The 21,026-nt window shown below is 36.8% G+C and overlaps 1 protein-coding gene across 1 annotated transcript; it reads right to left on the reverse strand.

Annotated features, from left to right (window-relative positions):
* Window positions 1–12: 12 nt before the first annotated feature.
* On the reverse strand, window positions 13–20,256 carry LOC126368632 (abhydrolase domain-containing protein 2). Its single transcript, XM_050012708.1, has 7 exons — window positions 19,961–20,256; window positions 17,435–17,607; window positions 9,195–9,362; window positions 5,425–5,608; window positions 4,693–4,887; window positions 3,875–4,029; window positions 13–3,366 (listed from the first exon to the last, which is right to left on the reverse strand). The coding sequence occupies exons 1-7, from the start codon at window positions 20,113–20,115 to the stop codon at window positions 3,080–3,082; spliced, it is 1,317 nt and encodes a 438-aa protein (XP_049868665.1). The 5' UTR covers window positions 20,116–20,256; the 3' UTR covers window positions 13–3,079.
* Window positions 20,257–21,026: the final 770 nt, after the last annotated feature.

Raw genomic sequence — 21,026 nt, forward strand, 5'->3', positions numbered from 1 at the left:
TAAAAAAAAAGCTTTTTCATTTCGATATCAACATTTATTCATAAATAAAATATTCAACATCTTTAGGCGATTTACCACATAGCTCATTCATGGTTATTAGTTCAGCTTTCACAATCTCAATTTAGTACTGGCAAAAGCTACATGACACTAAATTTTAAGTAGTAATGAAGTTAATATTTGCCTGTCTCATCTCATAAGATTTTGTACTTTTAATGCCTTCCGGCCGTTAGTGACGAAGCGTCTTTAAAAAAATACCAAAAACTTACAATCGTGTAGTGTACATTTAATTTGTGTTTTAATATAATGAACACAAAGCTACTACTACAACATTGATGAGCACCACCTAGATTATTACATCTACATACATGGTTACATTTATTCTGGTAATTATCCACCAGATGTCAAGCATGATGTTATCAGAGTAAGCAGAAAGAAAGGAACCCATTGCATACGGCAAATCTGCATTAATATTTTGTTTTGAATAAAGTACTACAACAACCATCCAACACAAGATATTCTAGAATCCTCACTGTGTGTGATGGGCTTAACACAAATGGTCCTCGCAGACAACTAAATCCAGGCATGCAGCGGAATGATAATCTAATTTAATTAACGCTTATATAAACACGTACAAAACGACAATTCCAGAGGTTTTTATTGGTTTCAATACACATAATATATTGGTTTTCCTCCCTATTAACGACAAGTTTTATAATCAGAACAATGTAATTAATTTAAACATACATACATTAATATGATTAAGAGACTAAGGCATAAATATTTTAGTGAGTTTAAACTGTAAATTAGGCACGAGAGCGAGTGAGAAAAAAACATCACCTTTTTCTCTCTAGCATGACTTACAGTCTTCTCTCAGCATCTTCACTGTATGACGGGCAATTACAACATTTTGTCCCACCATCACTCGACGGTTGGCGAAGGATTATTTTCTCGCTCAAAAAAAATACTTTGTTTAACGTGACTTATTGTAGGTTTGCCTCAGATTGCATTAACTACTTGGCCGGACAAATGGGGAGAGCTGACGGCGCTCACCCGGTCCAAAATTAAGACAATGGGGCGAGTACTCTGTCGACTATTGTGCAAAGGAAGAACTGGTTCAGCAACACACCCTTGGTGGTCAGAACAGATCGTGGTTGGTAGGACAACTACCGGTGGATTAACGAATATACTATCTACGCAACTTTTTTAATGAACATCAATTATATAGGCACTAGTAGTATCTAAGCTAACTGCAATTCTCATAGCCATTATAATCTCTTTTGGGTTTATTCTAAAATTAAAGTATTTTTGGCTATGCCAAAGTTTTGCATAAGTCACTGGAAAGTATCGCCAAAAAGCAGAGAAAATAAGTCAATCATCATTTCCTCTTTCTCACTGATTCTTTAGGCCCCTTGCAAGCAACATACCAACTCCCAACCTTAGTAGAGTCGCTCAACCCCTTAAGTCTACTTATGCTTTTACTGTAGACTCGAAAGGTTACACGCCCTACAAAGATTTTGGGTAAATAACAAACAAAATAACCGACGTGAACTTGAGATCCGTAATTTGGTCCGTAACGTTTGATACGTACGCGCAATAAGTACTCATTTAAGTACTATCTCAAGCTGCAGATAAAACAGCTTTGTGCATTCAGCATTTCTATTCCAATAGTAACTTAATACACACATGGACGAATATATCTAACATCTTATATCACAAGTATTGTCTCATAATACACCGTATTTTGCTTTATTATCGTCAGTTTTTCTGCCAATGAGCATCCAAATCTACGTGTTTATTTTAACGTAAATACGACACATTTTTCTTGCGTAAAAATCTCAAAAAACAAACGACGTAATTTCTGAAGAACTAAATTCAATTTTGATGAAATACTTCGGCGACCAAGAAAATTTCAAAACTAGATGCACTCTACTATTTGGACACTGCATTCAACACCTACCTAACTGTCTCAAACTGTTCGCAGTCTTCTTATACCCGTCATAAACAATTTACGGCGTACTTCGTGAGGCAAATATGTTTTATTTAACATCTAAAAGCTGTGCTATAATAATATCAGCTTGGAACGTAGCTTTTTGGTACATTATCATGCCAAACGCATTACAAAACTAAATCCGATATGGAATGTCATTCATGCCTTAGTCGATACATAGATTTATTGACTTTCTTTAATTTGAATCATTTAAAATTATATCAGAAATTACTATTGTAATGCATTTCACACGCAATAAATACACGTAAGCTGACTTAGGCCCAGCCTATAAGCCTAACCTATCTAGGTATATTTTGATATTGATGTATTTCCTAAGCTCCTGTCATTAGACCATTCATTTACAAAAATGGTCAGAAGCACTAGTAGAAGCTTAAGGAACATTAAATAGTTGATACTACCTACAATTTGAACAAATGCACCTATTATTTATGCACATGTAAGATTTGTGCATCTTTTAAAAAAGTCATTACTATTATCACATGTTGTAACTCTGTCTGTAGTTATTCACAAATAATTGTGTTTGAATAGAAGCAACTTTTTGTACTCTAAAATAATTACGGGAACTAAATAAAATAAGCAACAACCTTAATTTTTGGCTCAAAGCCACTCTAGTAGTGAAAGTTGAAAACTTCAAACATAACAAAAAATAAATTACTTACATTTCGTCAATGTGTAAATCCACTTCTTTATATAATTAGCATAAATGCATAATATGATAAATAAAAGCAAACTATAAATTATCACAATACTTTAGATAAAATTATAAATGTCAGTAAAAGAACAAAGTGAAAATGAGGTACATGTGCGATGTAGTTAAATGCCTCGTAAGAATTACGACGTCGTAGGTAAATAAGGCAATTGTAGGAGACACGCGATTTTTTCAGGCCCAACTTAAATTAATATATTTTTGTTATTTAACAATTATTCAAATTCCGATCAATTTTCACCAACTCTGGCAAAATAATTGATAAACTTCACTATTCATCTGATAATGTTAGTTTAGTTGTATATCATAGAAAAGTTCGCTATGAACGTATTATGCTGTCAGTATAAAATTCTAATCTATTACGATTATATTCTAGAAGACGAGGATGAGTATACCGGTATGGGTTTGTCGAGAGGGTCTCGGTACACAATAGTTGAGGACTTGATGAGGTCCGGTTCATCCTCGGTTAAGCTGTCTTGATCCTGCATGTCCTTTGGGGCGCATTTGTTGTGCGCCATGAGCATTCCGCCGACCAACCCGACGAGTGCCCGGTCCAGCCAAGTCACAGGGTTGGCGTACACCAGACCTCCCTCATAGAAACCTAAATGACCACCATGAGCTAGCTCTAGGAACATCGCTTTGTCGTGCGAACCTGTTGATAAGGAAACAGTTTGCTTTATGAATCGGCCGTGAAGTGAAACTCGTATGCATTCGGAATCTAGGTTATTTTTACGAGGTGTTCAGTATAATAAAAGCCTATATAATAAATACCTACAATAAGAAAAAATATATGAACCAGACACTCCTAATCAATAATATCACCACACAAAAATTACCTGCTTTCGTAATTTTGATAAATATGGTGATTCAAGTTGATTAATGAGCGAACGTTAAAACGAACAAAAATATATGGTATTGCTGCGACCTTGGACTTCGATTAAGGTGACGTTGAATATTGAACATGGTAATGACCAGACGTTTCAATTACGTAATGCAGTCGATAATACAAACAAAGTAAACATTTAAATTGCATATAATTGACCAATTCGTTAGTCCGTACAGTGCAAATTATATGCCCGAATTTGCATATTTTTGATGACCTTAAGCCAAGAATTAAAAGTCAATGAACATGTGTCATTCGGATCAAAATAGATACTTACTGACAAATTCCCTAATCATTGGCAGCAGAGGTTCCGGTACAATGGGGTCATCGCGAGCATTTACAAATATCATTGGAGTTTTTATATTGTGGAGGTAGAAAGCACAGGAACTCCATTTATAAAGGTCCGCTACGGATTCGAACCCGTGTACTTTTCTGCAAATACAAAATTGCCAAATTAAACACGAATTTATAATTTATAGTAGGTAACTACTGCATAAACTTCGCGTAAACACCATCTCACGCATCACTTAGCAAAAGTTAAGCGTTAATTGAAGGTGAACAGCGATATTTGTCATGCTGATCTAAACATTACCACAAAACATTGCTTTAACTACACATTTTAATGATATCAACAATGTTTTTCTTTTTATTCCCAGTTGATTAAATGGTTCTTGTGTGCAATAAATAATTTATGAGATGTACCAAGCAGTCGGCCAATATAGAAGTCGGTGATTAGTCGGTCCTTACTTATGAGAGCTTCAAAATTCAGAAAATACTTGAAATAAGAACTCCGTGAACATTTAATAAAAAATATTTACAATGATCAGAACATGAACACGAAGGAAAAATAAATATATTATCCATTTCGCATTCAATATCCATTGCCATAAGGTACGAACATCATCGGTCAAAAATCTTTGAAGATGACGAAAATACATATTTGCAACTTTGAAACAGTAATTTCCTACAAAGTAGTACTAGACGATTTAATTGGCCGGATAATCGGTTAGTCGGCCAAAACTGTAGTCGGCATGTCTCTAATTTACATGTTTTGTGTAGTAATGAACGTGTACATTAGCAATAAGAATAAATTACCTAGAATAAGCCTCGTCCAAATCTGGCAATGTACCGGCGGACACTATCATATTTTCGTCCAGCGAAAATCTGTTCTTCATTTCGGGACAGAGAAGCATTCTTTTATGTCTCGTGATGATGTTTCTGTAGTTATCAGTCATGATGTAAAGGTAGAACCGACGGAAGTTCTGCCACTGCAGCAAGTATACCATGGTACTGAAACACAGGAAAACACTTTAGACATCCAGGGCGTGAATGAAGCTGAAACATAGTTTTTTTTTTGGTTACAGACACTGACACAGGCACCCACAAACTCTTTTCGACACATTTATTTTCAGTTTCAAAGCCAAACAAACGTACAGATAATTTTACTGTAGCAAAAACAGAACTATAAATTTTAAGTATTTTTAGGTTGTGCAACGATCGGAAATGACCAGTTGCATACCTTAGTAGTTAGGTAATCCAGACTCAAAATAGTAATTACAAAAGGTGCCTATACAGTCAAAAAATAGTTTCCCATTCTGTATAAAGTATTGTCTGACTCTTAAATGTAAACAAACACAAAGTTATAAGCTACGGGAATACATAACTACTTAGTAGGCATGCTAATGTATTCAACAATAAGCAACAGATATGGCATTGCTCGGAATAACAAAGCTTAGTTTGGCAATTTCCAAATTATCAAGTAGCTGCAGAACAAAAAGGGCGGATGACGGAATAATTAGACATTTATAACTATGTAATTAGACTTACTCGATGGCATTGTATCCCTGACATATGGAAATGCCTCCTATTATGTTCGCGGGTCTCTTCCTGTCCTCGCCCAGGTATTTCGTAATCAAATTGCCGCCAAGACTGAAGCCGACTAGAATCAACTTTGTATTCGGGTACCTCTCCAACAAATTCTCGAGCATATAATTGAAATCATCAGTGTGGCCTGAAAAATATTAAGCGGATTTTAACGAGGACGTAATGTTACCTACACAGTTACAGTCTATTGACCTCTCTCGATAACTTTTAACATTAAACAAACCTAATGATTAGCAGTTATTAAACTAGAACCGATTATTGCTCGTGTACGATTTTTTTATCCAACGTGTTTATACGTAGTATTAATTGTTATAAACATAAAACATTATTAAGTACTTATAAAACATCAAATCGCTAATAATAATTCGTGAAAATAAAGTTCTTTCCAGAGCAGAGTTAAGATTGCTGAGACTGGACAATTTGTTGTAGTTGCACTACAACTGGAATTATCCTTCAAGTACTCGTTCTTGTCGAGTATGTCATCGATCACATCCCGTTTAACAAGATCGATTTTTATAAAAGATGACACTGTTACTCGGCGTAAGTCCGGTTTTTACAGAAGCGACAGTCTGACCTTTCAACCCGGAGGGAAAATCAGTTCCGACCTACAAAAACACATTTCTCGAGTAGATATGTGGACTTCACAATGAGAGTCAAACGTTCTTCTAACTAGAAGACTATCACGGCTCTTTTACTTGGTCACACAATTCATCGTATTAAGTATCTTTGGACTCCGATCATAAAGTGACTGCAAGTTGTCTTTTGTGACTTACGGGTGCCTTTGGGACGTAAACTTATGTATCTACGTTTTAGTTATAAGGTGGTCAGCAAAAGTATTTCTTGACACGTCAAAAATCCTGGACGACACAAGATAAGCGTTTTAAGTTTTCATGTGCCTTTAGTTTCTAGCCCAAAGGTCAAGCATCGTTACGGAGCAGAGCACACTCATGCCGTGCGTGATAAGGATGTCGAATAATAAAAAGACGTCAGCTAATTTTGGCCTGTAGATCTTGGAACTGATAGTTTAAAATGTTGCTAACTAAAACGACAAGGTGACTAAAGGCTGACGTCACTTTGAGTCATCAAGAGACCGGCATGCATTTCGATTGTATTTAATAAAACTAACTAGGGGAGATCATGCAACCGACGGCTGCACGAAATGTATGAGGCGAACAATGGGACATTATACCAAACCCACTTCTCAAGACTTTACTGTATTATGGTATAGGTTCGAAGCTAAAAAGTTTCCATGTCTATTCTCTGACGATAGGCACATTTTTTGTATATAGTTTCGTTATCAGAGTAGGTAGATAGTAGGTACGTATAGATAAACATTTTTACGGAAGAAAACCAAGATAAACTATTTATTACTGAACAAAACCAGATGCTCGCACAGTAAAACTATGAGTAGAAAATTCCAGACTGAATGGTGTTCAGTCGATAAATACTTACAAGGTACAAACCACCTGTAGTTTACACGCTTGAGTGCTTTCGGTTTTACCCTTAATAATTTATTAGTCATGTTCAATAGAGGTGACAGTTTAGCAATTGATGGACTTGACTAGGGCGATGGGCTGATAATACCGCCATGCGGTCCATCATATTCAACTTAAAACAAATTATCAGTGGCTTTAGATTGTCTTTTGATGACCGGTGCCTCTACCCACCCCTTTAGGGATTACCAACGTAATTTCCGAGACTATGAATGTACAGAAGAGCTATTAAAATCGAAGTGTTATTTCTTTTTACGATTATTTTTCACATAGTATACATATTTTTTTATATTAGTTAATAATCCAGTTCCAGTTGATTGAGGGGAGGCCTGTGCCCAGCAGTGGGACCTATATAGGCTATTTACGTAGTTAATAATGTCTTAACGAGCCGTGGTAGCCCAGTTGGCAGAACGCTTGCCTCTCACTTTGAGATCACAGTTTCGAATCCAGGCATAAACCAATGATGGTCGAATTTGTTTTCGAATTCATGTTTGGATCATAAATGATTATCACGTGCTCAGCGGTGAAGGAAAAGATTGTGAGGAAACCCACATTCCCGAGAAATGCATTTTCGGAGGTATGTGACCTAACCTATATTGGGCTGGTTTTCCCTTCGCGGGTTGGAAAGTCAGATAGGCAATCGCTTTTGTAAAAAATCGGGCCTGTCAAATCGTCAGGTTAGGTAAGCGGACCCTGTGAAAAACGGGCTTATGCTAGGGGGATGATCTTAGTTAATGTCTTTGGTAAACTTTTTATGCGCTGTAAGAAAACCTAATTGGTTCCACCTAGCCTAGTTTGGAGACCCCTGTTTAACTGCCGCTGTTTTTATCTTTCCAAACCAGTAGGTAATATTTTAAACCTTCTTGTGTCAAGTAAAAACAGGTATATCTGTGGGTGTTTACATTTTATTCACAAGTTACTAATATAACGGTCATTTCAAATTACCTTTGTTTATTTTAGTCGTTCCTTTAGAATAGAATAGAATGTATATGTTACGTATAGCGAGTTATCGACTATTGTACATTCTTGTAGGTATGTATAATGTAGCTATAATAAACAGCCGGAGGGCATGAGACACGTTTGCCGGTAATGCGAATGTCGAAGGGGAGCTCCGAATGAGTGCGCAGCAGACTGACTGCTTTGTTTCGGGAGAGGGGAGAGTATACTACACGTATAGCTAACGTGTAGGACCAACCGTGGAAAGTCAAACCGTCACCTAGATAAATGGGGCGTAAAGGAGTCGCCATACTGTGAATGTGGTCACACGGATCAAACCACATCTCACATAGTGAACGAGTGCCCTCTACACCGGTTCTGCATTGTGTGACGGATGCGGCAGAGACTTGGTTAGGGGAACTTAAGCTGGATATATGATCCACGCAGGATATTTTATTTTTGTCTGCTATACGCAATAATAACAATAGCAAACGTATAAAATTCACTATACTATGTAGATAGATATATGAAGCAGGGGGTAATTAATGATTCATATATGTAATGATGATATATGTAATCCAATTATCAAATACCTAATTCTTTCGAAAATTGCTGGGCTGTTACAGAATAAAGAATAGTACTATGTATAGAATGGTAACTCTCCGCCCCACACCAATTGGTATCGGGCGCCAACCTCACCCCCTCTGGATCTCACTGAGAGAGAGAGAGAGAGACTGATTGTCTCGCTCGCACTTACGCGTTAGACCGTACATGGTAATAATCACGGTATAACAAAACCAGGTATGCTCAAAGGTGACAGCTACGAATTCAAGTTTAGACCAGCTGACGTCATCCTACCCTGCGTTGCCATTTCGTAAATATAATTTACCCATGACCAATGACTTTAATTTACTTTGCAAGGAAATTTCAAACTTTTAGCAAAAGATTCACTTACAGTTTTAATGATAATAATAATGTTTTAACTAAATATATTAGTCAGTAATTACAGATACAAACCGATACCAATTTAATGTTAACACTTACGTCATCAATGGGCCTAGCAATGGCGGCTTGCTTGTCGTAGGATTGGGCATACTTACCTAGTTCTTATACCATGGTAATAATGAGATTTTTGTAAGGATTATCCGGGGTGTGACACATATTAACCGCGCGTTTTTTTTTTATTGGTTAGGCCGTAGTAAGTAACTATACGTAATATGTGTTGTGGTAGATTATTAGGTAGGCACGTGTATGTGTATGGAGGGTAATGGAAGAATGACTCACCGTACGAGAAAATTCGATTGCCAGTGACGGGTACGCTGTTCAAGGCGCCTATGTGGTTGAGCACAGCGCAGCGGTATCCGTGGCACTGGGAGTAGTGCACATAGGTGCGTATGTACACGCTCTCCGACGTGTTCCCGATGCCCGGACATATCGCCACCGTGACGTCATCTGTGGGGATTGTGAAAAATGTGTGTAGATTGATTATTTATTTATTTGCTGTCACATGGTACTGTAGACTGTAGGAAAGAAACGCTGATTGTTTTGCCACTTTGCATATAATTCAATTTAAGTAGGTAATTACAAAGGTTACAATCACGTCCGACAATAAGAGAGATCGATGAATATAAAATTAATTAAAAAAGTAAAGAATTAATATTTTTTACAACCTTTTTTTAAAAGGTATTTTTATGTTGCAAACAGGGATGATACTGTTTAATATAGGTACATGTACATAACACACTGGGTACAGGCCTCCCCCTCAATCTACCGGAAGTACGGTGAATACTCCACTGCGAGTTGGTGGAGGTAATCGCTAGTAGCCCACGCATTCGCCGGTGTTTTAAACCCGAAAACTATTTTATATATAAACAATAACAACATCATTGAACGCCTCTTCCCTTAAATTTTCATGACATCTATTTATGGGGATTTCAAACATGAATCTGAAATAAAAATTAGAAGAATTGGGCCAGCGTCACTAACGCTATGAAAATGTTTACAAAATATATTCGATTCTATGCATGTGCCTACTACCCCAAGGGTAAGTATATTAGCACAAATGCATGCATGGAGTAGCTATGAAAAATAATAAACCGAGTTCCGAAAAGCCTAAAATTTCGTAAAGTGCATTGACACACAAATCGCAGGCAGATTTTGTAGTCCATCCGATTTTATCATTGAATTTAAATAACTTTGTTTATTTATATCTTCTAATGACGTGGTACAGGTTATAGGTATTTCTTAAAAAGTTATCAACTGCTTGTCGACCTTCGTCGCAACAACATCGAAGTAAGACTTTCGCCATTCTAATGCATGTTAATAATACGTTCACAACATACGAAATCCACAGACTGGAACTTATAATTAGCTAGAAATGAGAAAAGTACCTACCTATAACTAGTTTTCAAGCAAAACATAATTTTATTCGTTCAGTTAGGTAGGTAGTAGGTAAACCCACAATAAATTAAAAATTCATGTTATAACCGTATAATTCTAACTTTTAACTTCATTAATCATAAATGTAGTAAGTACGTACCTACTTTACGTTGAATAATAAATGGCTAAAAGCGACTAAAAATAAATTATTCTACACTATTAGCGAGAAGCAAATGTTTTAAATAGAACATTATGTGTAATAGTGGAATTTATCAGAATGACGACCCCTAATTTTCAAAAGCCTCCCCTGGCATCCCTAACAAATAACGCAGAAGCTAATGCGCAAAATGTATAATCCGACCACGCAATTGATTGTCTTAATTAGGTCATATGTACCTAATAGCATTGGGTCAGTCTTAGGTACTACACGTGTTTGTACACTGACAAGTTTTGACACTCGTACTGAGTGCCAACGTCGATGTAGGTTAGGTAGCTTAACTACATAAGAATTACAGGATGTCGCATGAATCTAGCAAAACTAATTTCCCAAGAGACTCAAAATGACGTCATTGTTAGGCTGAATTGTTCGTCGACAGTTATAAGACATTTTTCTATAAATGGCAACACAAGAATGGGGTTGTCAAATCGGACGGATTGATACACGCTCTCTTGCGTTGGGGACCTTGTCGACATCGGACGTGTTTACCAAGTTAAGTGTTATTTACTTGATACCAGAATAAATAAGTGTGATTACTGTTCTTCCGTATTTTTACTACATATCAGAAGTGGTAAGTACCTACGTTTTTGGAATGTTTTGTTGCCACGCGTGACCACTTTTCAAGCTGGATAGTTTGTAAGTTTAACTGTGGAAAAGTGTTGTTTGAATTATAATTATTCTTTAATTATTAGAATTGTTTCAATTACGCATAGTCAACTTTTATTTCAAATAGTAGGTACCTATAGTTATTTAACCTGTCTTTATTTCGAAGAGTTACCCACATTCTAAACATTACGTACGGATTACAGAAAATAAACAAAAATGAATGTATTACTCTTGATATGTTCAACTTCAATGAATGACCTAATTAATCCAATGCTACGTACATACCTACATTTAAAAAAATAAAAAAAATATATATATAAAAGGAAATAATAGTGAAGTTTTGTTGTAAAGGGTTATTATGTTTGGTAAAGATTAATACTAATTAATACAGCGGTAACAAAAATTTCGTTGTTATTGCGGCCAGACATATAAGTAGTTTACAAGATAATTTATGTGTTGTTTTTACATTTTTTTCTTATAAGCCACATAATATGGTGGTTTGGTATGTATGGTATCTTAGGATTTCGTATCAACAGTGGCTGCAAGCTGTCTTTGATTACTTGTGGCTCTGCCCACCTCATTAGAGATTACAGGCGTGAGTATATGTATGTATGTACATATGTAATATGGTCCGGTAAATCTGGTTTCAGTAATTGAATCTTTATTTAGATACTAAATTATAAAATGTAATTATTTTGTTTGGCCTAATATCATTATGAGTCATTGTAATTATTATCATAAAGTAGAACTACTTAAATGTAATTTATTGTCATAAAGTAGAACTTGCTGGTATTGAGGGTTATAAGGGATTACTGAAAATGTCGTTTGTAAGGTCACATGCATAGTTTACGAGATTTTTACACAAATATTTTTAACTTTTACGTTTTTGTGAATAAAATGTTATCATACATAGCCTTATTATCCATCCCCTAGCAGGTTTTGGGTGTTCTTTAGTAACAATAGTAGATCCTATATGAACAGCACATATGATGATACCAGGTTAAGGTTACGGAGGTTGATGAAAGGGGTCAAACATATTGTCTATTTTCTCTAGATGCACCTAGGGCATGCTGTCCGGATATCCGGACGACCGAACACTCCGGATTGTTCTTCGAATTTATTATCTGGATGGTAGAATCTGGCGGATAATTACGTGCCCCGGACGCACCGTTTTCGAGTTATCATCAAAAACAGTAAAATTAGATTCTTTAAAATTCAAATTAATGGTTACAATTTTATTCTACGAGTTCTAGGAAATGGACGGAGGAGACGGAGTCCGTAGTCTGGAGACTCCTAGGAGGAGCCGTCCACGTGCCAGACGCAGCCGCAGCCGCGGTGAAAGCCGCAGCCGCAGCCGCAGTCGCTGCTTGCTTGATCGCGAGCTGGCTTTGAGAAGAGAGCAGGAGAAGGTTGTCGAACTAATTAAAACTATTAAAGATGCTCTCCCATCGCAGCCGTTAAATCAAAGCGCACCATCAGTAAATAAAAATTTGGATTACAAAAATATTCTTCCGGAATTTAATCCGTCTCTGAAAAGCCAACGCATAGACATGTGGCTAAAAAAGGTAAATCAGGGCGCGGAGGTTTACGGCTGGGATGACAGGACAGTAGTGCATTTCGCAATGCAGAAATTGGGCATTCGAAGGTTGGCGGCGAAAGTATACGGAACTTGGCTAGTCCACGTGGCGTTGAATAGTTTGTTTTTACCGTTGGAGCGGTAATTGTTTACCAAGATATGCAACAACGTGATGAATCTGAAGCTCAGAGGCGACGGAGCCTTACAACTCTCGAGATCCAGACATCCGAGCAGTCACGTGAAAGGCGCACCGACCGTGATGTGCATATCGAGGGTGAACTTCACTCTAATTGCAATGACTGAAGTAAGATACGTAGTACAAGTCGTAGACGTAGTCCAAGCCGTTCGCGTCGTCACCGCAGCAAAACCCGATCCAGAAGCCGTAGACGTATTCCAAGCTATTGTCATCGTCACCGCAGTAAGACGCGAAGTAGAAGTCGTAGACGTAAATCGAGCTGTTCTTATCGTCACAGTAAGACGCGAAGCAGAAGTAGAAGACGTAGTCCTAGCTCCACTCTCTACCACCGTAATCGCAGTGTAAGTCGCCAATAAAGTAGAACTAGGAATAGTTCGAGTATACAGGAGCGAGAACAATTGTAAGCGCGAGAGCGAGCACGGCTGCAGTCCCTTTAAGATCAACTTCAACGTGACCGTGAACGTAGTAGACTACCAGACAGAAATGACGTCAATCATGGGATGAAACGTCCGCATACAGATGCACATGACGAAGGAATTAATACCGCGCATCGGTCTAGACGGATAGATAGTGCTACATTCACGTCCAAGGATGTTATAGACATACTAAACTCAATAAAGCCCCAGCCGACGCCGGCAGGCGCACCCAGTCACTCTAATAACCCGAATCCTAAGAATATACTTCCAGATTTTGACCCGTCATCGAAAGGACAGCGAGTAGATGTTTGGTTAAAAAAAGGTGAATGAGTGCGCCACCGTCTACAGTTGGGACGAAAGAACTACAATTCATTTCGCGTTGCCAGAAACGGCAGGGACTGGCTAAATCGTGGTATGATAGTCTAGAAACCATAATTTATACGTGGGTGGAATGGCAACAAAAGTTGTGTAGTGCATTCCCATTTGAGCAAAACTATGGCCAGTCCTTGGAGTACATGCTAAAGCGCAAAAGTATGTTCCAGGAACCAATCGTAGTGTACTTTTACGAGAAATTGGCAATGTTGAACCAGTGCAATATCGGCAAACGCGCGGTAGATTGTCTGATACACGGGTTGAGTGACAAAACTACAAAGTCGAATGCTTTGACGTTACGGTGCACAGAACCTGAACAGTTATTAGAATTCCTAATGAGTAATAAGGAGACAAATATCCCAGAACGTTTCAATTTTAGGAATAGGCCAAACGTAGGGTTCAATACAACTAGCGGCAGCAATGGTATTAGAGCTAGTGGTTTCAAGATAAAATCAGTACCGAATGATACCGGTATATTTTGTTCTAATTGTAAGGGATCAGGTCACCCATTTCGAATGTGCCCGAAACGACTTATTCAATGTACTCGGTGCAACAAAGTAGGCCATAAAATAGACAGTTGTTTTATGAAACTCGACGAGTAACGTGATAGTAAGGCTACCAATTCTCAAAAGACGATGTGCATATCCACGTCTACTCTGAACTTAAAGTTCTATAAAGAAGTTTTTATTAACGGGGTTCCAGTGAAAGCTTTTGTAGATTTCGGCAGTGAGATTTCTCTTTTGGCAAATTCAGAATTAACACATTTGGGCCTTCAACACAACAACGTAACGACAGCTTTAAGGGGATTTGGCAACGAAGTTGTTTATTCGTTAGGGAAGGTGACGATTGGCTTCACACCCTGCAGTTAGGCGATAGTGAATTATGCCGGATTCGAGAGATACTTTCATTTGACTTAGATGCTAATGGATTAAAAGAAATAAAGGAAAATTATGTTATCAAGGATAACAAGTTATACAGGTGTGTTAATTGTAATAGATCTGATTTGCGTTGGGTGGTGCCGAAGGGGGCAAGGTGGCAGCTATGTCGTATGAACCACGACGACATAGGCCACTTTGGCCTAGAGAACACTGGATCGGTTGAAGAGGACATATTGGTTTTCCTAAGATGTCAATATTCGTGAAAAAAAATATATGTGGATGCTTGCATCGAATGCGCATGTTCTGGGAATGATCGCATATTCTAAGAATATGCGCATTAGTAGAGATTACATCTACAAATTTTAAAAATGATGGAAAAAGTAAAAAGTTACTACCACAATTATTCGGGTCCATATCGTGTTATTGCAGTACTTGGTAATGACCGGTATAAAATCGCGGTGACACCAGGTTTAAGTAATAGTAGACATAAGCGTAAAACTACAGTCGCTGCCGATCGTTATGTTGTCCTGGGTTCATAAATGAAAGAGACACGGATCTTGAAAATATTGACAGTGAACATGATTTTTAACAGCGTTTATTGTTGTTGATCATGACTTAGAGTTACGAATCAAATTTAAATCAACGATATTACATAATTTGTATTTAGTAGAAATATCAATATGTGTGAAATGTGTATGAAGGTATCACGATACGATAAGATTAAAGGTATTATGACAATAGTTTGTTAAGGTAGCGACCATGTGATTGGTTAGGCAATATTTGAGAAACAGATGACCATGTGATTGGTTCGTTAGAACTGAGATAGAATGGACCATGTGATTGGTTCATTAGTATGTAATATAGATTAATTTAATTGTAAACAAAATCTATTACCTTATATCTAAATATCTTGAATTGTTATTCTGTGCAGCTAATTAAAATTACCTTTGTACCACCATAAATCGGTAGCTATTACCCACGGCTAGAAAGCATTTTTGTGGGTTCATATAAATCTATACCTATTACCGGTCATTATATATTACCAACATTCTTAATTTGAATATAAATATTTTCTTTTACATTAATGGACGTAAAACCCAATGTTGAGTTAAATCGAATCTCTATCATTTAATTATTGCGTCTAGACAACCGGGTCTTACGATTAAAATCTTTGTATAGTGAATTTCAAAATGAACAACCTCATGTCTATTCAAAAACTTAACTGCTCTATGAAACTGTATAAAAAGATTGAAATGAAATGAAATGAAATTTATTCTGTGCATTTATTGTGTGATTAACTTAAATATACTTTGTTAATTAGGTACATTAAGCTGGAAGCGTGCATCAATCAGCCGAGTGTTAGGCTCATCTGTCGACGTGTATGGGGACATACACGCGGTCAGGATGGACGAGTGTTAGGCTGAATTGTTCGTCGACAGTTATAAGACATTTTTCTATAAATGGCAACACAAGAATGGGGTTGTCAAATCGGACGGATTGATACACGCTCTCTTGCGTTGGGGACCTTGTCGACATCGGACGTGTTTACCAAGTTAAGTGTTATTTACTTGATACCAGAATAAATAAGTGTGATTACTGTTCTTCCGTATTTTTACTACATCATCGACGCCCTTCTTTGTGAAAAATGTGAGAAGAAAATTACGATTCAAGTTTACGACAGTGTTATAATACCTAGGTATAACAGTTAACAGCAACGAATACAAACCTACCTTCGTAGGTACATAAACAATGTTGAGAGTTGAAGGAACGCGTGAACAATAAAATGTGAAATTTTATTTTTATAGCAGCTCTTGCATCGTTTCAAACAATCTCTTCGAACAATTGCATAGGTACGCTTCTTTGCAGCGTTTGCTTACCTAACTAACACGTAGTTTTAATACGCGCGTGTACCTTCGTGATACGGAAATAATGGAATTTTAGCTAAAGATAATAGGTGCTATTTTACGTAACGTATTTTACTTTGGTCTAACAGAAAGCACTGGGCACTTAGTTCATCTTGCGATGAACACTGTCTACCCCAATTGGGATACGTAGATTCTTCTTTTACATATTTTCTAATGTGGATACTACATACCTATTAGTTAAGCACTTGTGAATTAGTCTTGAAGTTTTCTTTAAGAACATCGAGGCATATCGGATACCGTTATAGGTAGGTACTATTGCGGAACTAAAGAGCCCACTGCGCTGCTGATAAAAGCTTTAAATAATAGGTAAGCCTTGTAAGAGAAATATCTTAATTCTTAATTAGGTAGATTGTTTAGTTTCATTACTTTTCACCTTTAAACATGGTCCCTTCTTTCCGGGAAGGAGTTATGTAGGGTAATGATCGTGAGTAACGGAAATCAGTCGCAAACAAACGACATCACACTTTTAAGGCCGTAACGAAAATGTGGAGGAAAAAAATATCTAGACATCAGTAGACTTCCTGTGATGGTGAGTAGAGCTTCCAGTGTTGTTCAACACTCAAGATAAAAATACATTTACCATACATATGTTACACGAGAGAGCCGGGTATTCCAGTTTGTAGAACGCTTGTCTCTCACTGAGGTCGCAGGTTCGACTCCAGCACAAGCCTAAACCAATGATTGTCGAATTTATTTTCGAATTCATGTTTGGATCATAAATGATTTAATCACGTGCTCAACGGTGAAAGAAAACATCGCGACGAAACCCACATTCCCGAGAAATGCATTTTCGGAGGTATGTGACCTATTGGGCTGGTTTACTCTTGGACGGTCAAGCAGGCAGTCGCTTCTGTAAAAAACCGACCTGTCAAATCTTCAGGTTAGGTAAGTGGACCCTGTGAAAAACGGGATAATGGTAGGGAGATGATGATACATAATTGTTACACATGGAAACTTACCCTCATGTTCGGCTCCAACCGACTCGTACAAGTCGTAGGTGAGGGTGGATTTATCCGGCAAGACTAGGGAGATCCGACCGCCGATGGGCCAGGGGCACCTCACTCGCCCTATCAGGCTATGGAGGATCGTCTGCACATGCCCACTGAAGCCCCAAAGACGTGTCGGGATGTAGCTGATGGAAAGATTGTAACATTATGGTCTGCCTCAACCAAAGTGGAGTCATACTTCAAGCATAGTGTAGCCGCAAATCGTCGTCATACAGTGACAACCACGACGTACCTGCCTAGTAAGTAACCACTATTTTGAAAAATCGCATTCTCAATTCTGATGTGATTCTCTTCATTACTCTTCAACAAAACCTCAATTTCTTTTAATAAAATTCCATGTAAATGTTGATACCATAATTGTTTACTTGGATTGAAACTATTGCGAAGTCTATTACGAAGGTTTGTTAACAAAAATCACATCCAAAATTATTTTTCAAAAAGGTACTAGGAACCTAGGTAGGTACATTATTTTTATAGCACTTTAAGTGGGAAACTCACAAAGAGAAAATTTAAATCGTAAAGAATCCCCCCGCCGTCGTCGGCTTAAAGACGATACATAGATCGAAAGAATCTCGCATGAACAGGAGAAGGACCCGGTGGTGTAATGGTTAATATGCTCGTCCAGTCTTGACAACTTTTTGTTCAACTCCCATCCGAGTCAAAAAAATATTCGTTTTTTTCTGTTTTGGTTTTCGTTATAAGGCGACGAAATGCTTTTTCCAAAATTGTGGATAACTTATTAAGGCAGCACCATTTGGTTTATTGGGTAGGATATGTCCGTTTTACGACAAATATCTGGACTAGGTATTAAACAGAACAACCAGTTACATCCAGATGCACATCTATAATTCGCCCATTTCCTCATTGCTACCAATTTATGGTATAGTATCTATTGCATACTACAGTTGTATGCAATCAATTACCGTGACTTGCTATAAAAAGTTAAATTGCCTTTGCAATTGCTACTTATAAATCTAGTTGATCAAAGGAAGGAAGTCAATTACCTAATCAGTCCAACTAGTGTTTAAGTTTCCATTAAAGTTTAAATTAAAGGGACTGAATTAGAGTTAAAGGGACTGAATTAGAGGTAGAGAAATGAAGAAATGTTTTTATTGCTCCATTATGCTTTTCATACTCTTCAGTTTATGGATAGAATGACAACTAAATTAGGTACCTTATATTATTTAATATTTTATAGTATAACTTAAGCACTAGTTTGAATGATTAGTTAATAGTACCTTTTTGTCTTTCATCCATCTACAAGGTCCATTCCTGAACTAAGTGTCACATGTTTAGTTATCTATTATTATGGATTGAATTTATAATCAGTACAAAGATACTCTTACATCTTGAAAAGGTACCTATAAATATTTATTATCTAGTCTAGACTGATAATAATAATCTGTGTTGAGAAGTGTATTCCTTCTAATATTATAGACTTGTATTGTATAAACATAAAAATATTATTCAAATTAAACAAATATCCAATAGTAAACAAAACAAAGATAATAATAATCAGTAATAGTTTTTAATCATTCGATAATCAGTCAAATCAATTGTCTTATTAAATTACCATCATCATTGCATCTGTCTGTGAAATGATTAAGTTAACAAGTACCTATGAATCACTTTGTAAGATAGCTATACCTGTTTAGGCAATAAACAGTTGTTTTTATGTTATATAGATAATAGATAAAAAAAATAGGTGACATTATAAAAAGGTGACACGGTGGGACAATCTCATCATTGAATTTTTGCATTTACCTGAGTCACCTTATCAGAGCAGAACATCTATAAAGTAGGTATATGTCAGCCAATAGAGACAAGGTCAATGTCACAGGTACGGTCTAGTGAGTGAGACAATCTAATAAAGTTCAATCATTCAATTTATCTTAGGGTCATGTTATATATGATAATGATATACCTAGATAAGTAGAATCCAGTGTAGCATAATTATACTGTACCTAATTAGGGTACTAGGTTCTACCTACCAACCAAAGATATTTGTCGACTTTTATAAATCACTAGATTTTTATATTATCAACAGGAAAACATTAAAATTAAAAACATTGCTATACAAAGCTACCACTAAGTATAAGATATATTCTTATTGATATGAAGGCAATCATCATCATACCAAGTAGGGTCTTAGTTCTAATCGCCCTTGAATTTACGAGAGATTTATGTGTAAGGTATTAAATACACAGAATACTCTCAGCAGAAGTCTTCCACAGTCACATGATGTTTGTAGAATTTACTTTCACAAGAGAAGAATAAAACAAATCTGTGTTGATATACCAGGTTGAGATACCTAGGTAGGTACTAATACTAAACATTCGCAAATCGGTAGATTTAAGATCTAACGAGTCTCGTAGGTTAATTTTATTATGACATCATCCGACACGGCCCAAACACATGAGCAATGTAAACTTTGGAAATCCCATAAGAATAATTTACCCGTTATATCTAGATACTTACGGTTCATTTAAGAATGGTGTTATGAACAAGATGTTCTCAATAAAGCTTCTATCTCTTCCATAAATCACTGGTTTCTGAGGTTGGCTGTTCACATTCAAAATTCGGAAGAGAATGCATAGTATTACAGCGACTACAGCTAAAAGGACCGTCGACATTTTTTGTGAACTGGACTAACGAGTAGCCTTTATCAAGTATATCTACATAATAGAAGCAAAGTTTAAGTCCTCTGTAATAAACCGTACGGGATTTATTAATTTGAATAACACATCCACCCTACACCACAACAAAATCGAAACTAAAAAAATATATTCTAGAACATGAGAAAACATCCATATGATTGGTTATAAAAAGAAATAAACTTTTGATGCTACTGTTCTATTGGTGAATATTTCGTTGACGCTTCATTCCGATTGGATAAAATATATGTCAAGTTGACAACTTTTTTCTTAATCGGTACATTTTTCTCGTTATGGGACTGACATTATTCAGCCTAACAAAAAATACTCTTGGATGTTGTGGAAAAAAAAGGATTTTGGTAAAAGCGCCTTCTGCAAAATTGTACAGCGTGGTATGGCGTACGTAGAGAAAGTGGCTACTCATGATAACAAATGCCTTCGACGTGAAAATCCCATATAATATATTATAGTATTAATAACTCTGTTTTATTATATACCTACTAGCAGTATATAAAGCGAAGGTTGTTTGTAGGGCTGGCATGTCCTCAGAAAAAAGGATTAGTACTGATCGAGGCAAATGGAATTCCAATTCCAAAAATATAGATGACGCTCTTGAGAATTGCCTTCGTTGAGTTGGTTGTAAGTTGCTGTTTCGTTTAACCTTCTAATTTTATGGATAACAGACATGCATCTTTTATCGGCTTTTGGGTATACACCCTTGTTATTACACCTAGGCACAACACATCTTCCACTCATTATTATTCTGATCCAAATAAAGAGAGAAGCAATATAGAGAAGCAGAGGCTAAATAAGATAGGCCGTTCCTTACCACTCTCGGAAACATAACACAATATGCGGTGTTTTTGGTAAAAGCTACTAGATAACAGGGA

The sequence above is a fragment of the Pectinophora gossypiella genome, chromosome 1, assembly GCF_024362695.1.
Source record: "Pectinophora gossypiella chromosome 1, ilPecGoss1.1, whole genome shotgun sequence".
Classification (NCBI taxonomy): domain Eukaryota; kingdom Metazoa; phylum Arthropoda; class Insecta; order Lepidoptera; family Gelechiidae; genus Pectinophora; species Pectinophora gossypiella.

Bases quoted from the DNA above. Each gene is read 5' to 3' on its own strand.
- LOC126368632 (XM_050012708.1), bottom strand. From the start codon at position 20,115: ATGTCGACGGTCCTTTTAGCTGTAGTCGCTGTAATACTATGCATTCTC. The intron at 17,608-19,960 runs GTAAGTATCTAG...TCTTTCCATCAG, and splicing joins ACACCATTCTTAAATGAACC to CTACATCCCGACACGTCTTT. The intron at 5,609-9,194 runs GTGAGTCATTCT...AATATTTTTCAG, and splicing joins CAATCGAATTTTCTCGTACG to GCCACACTGATGATTTCAAT.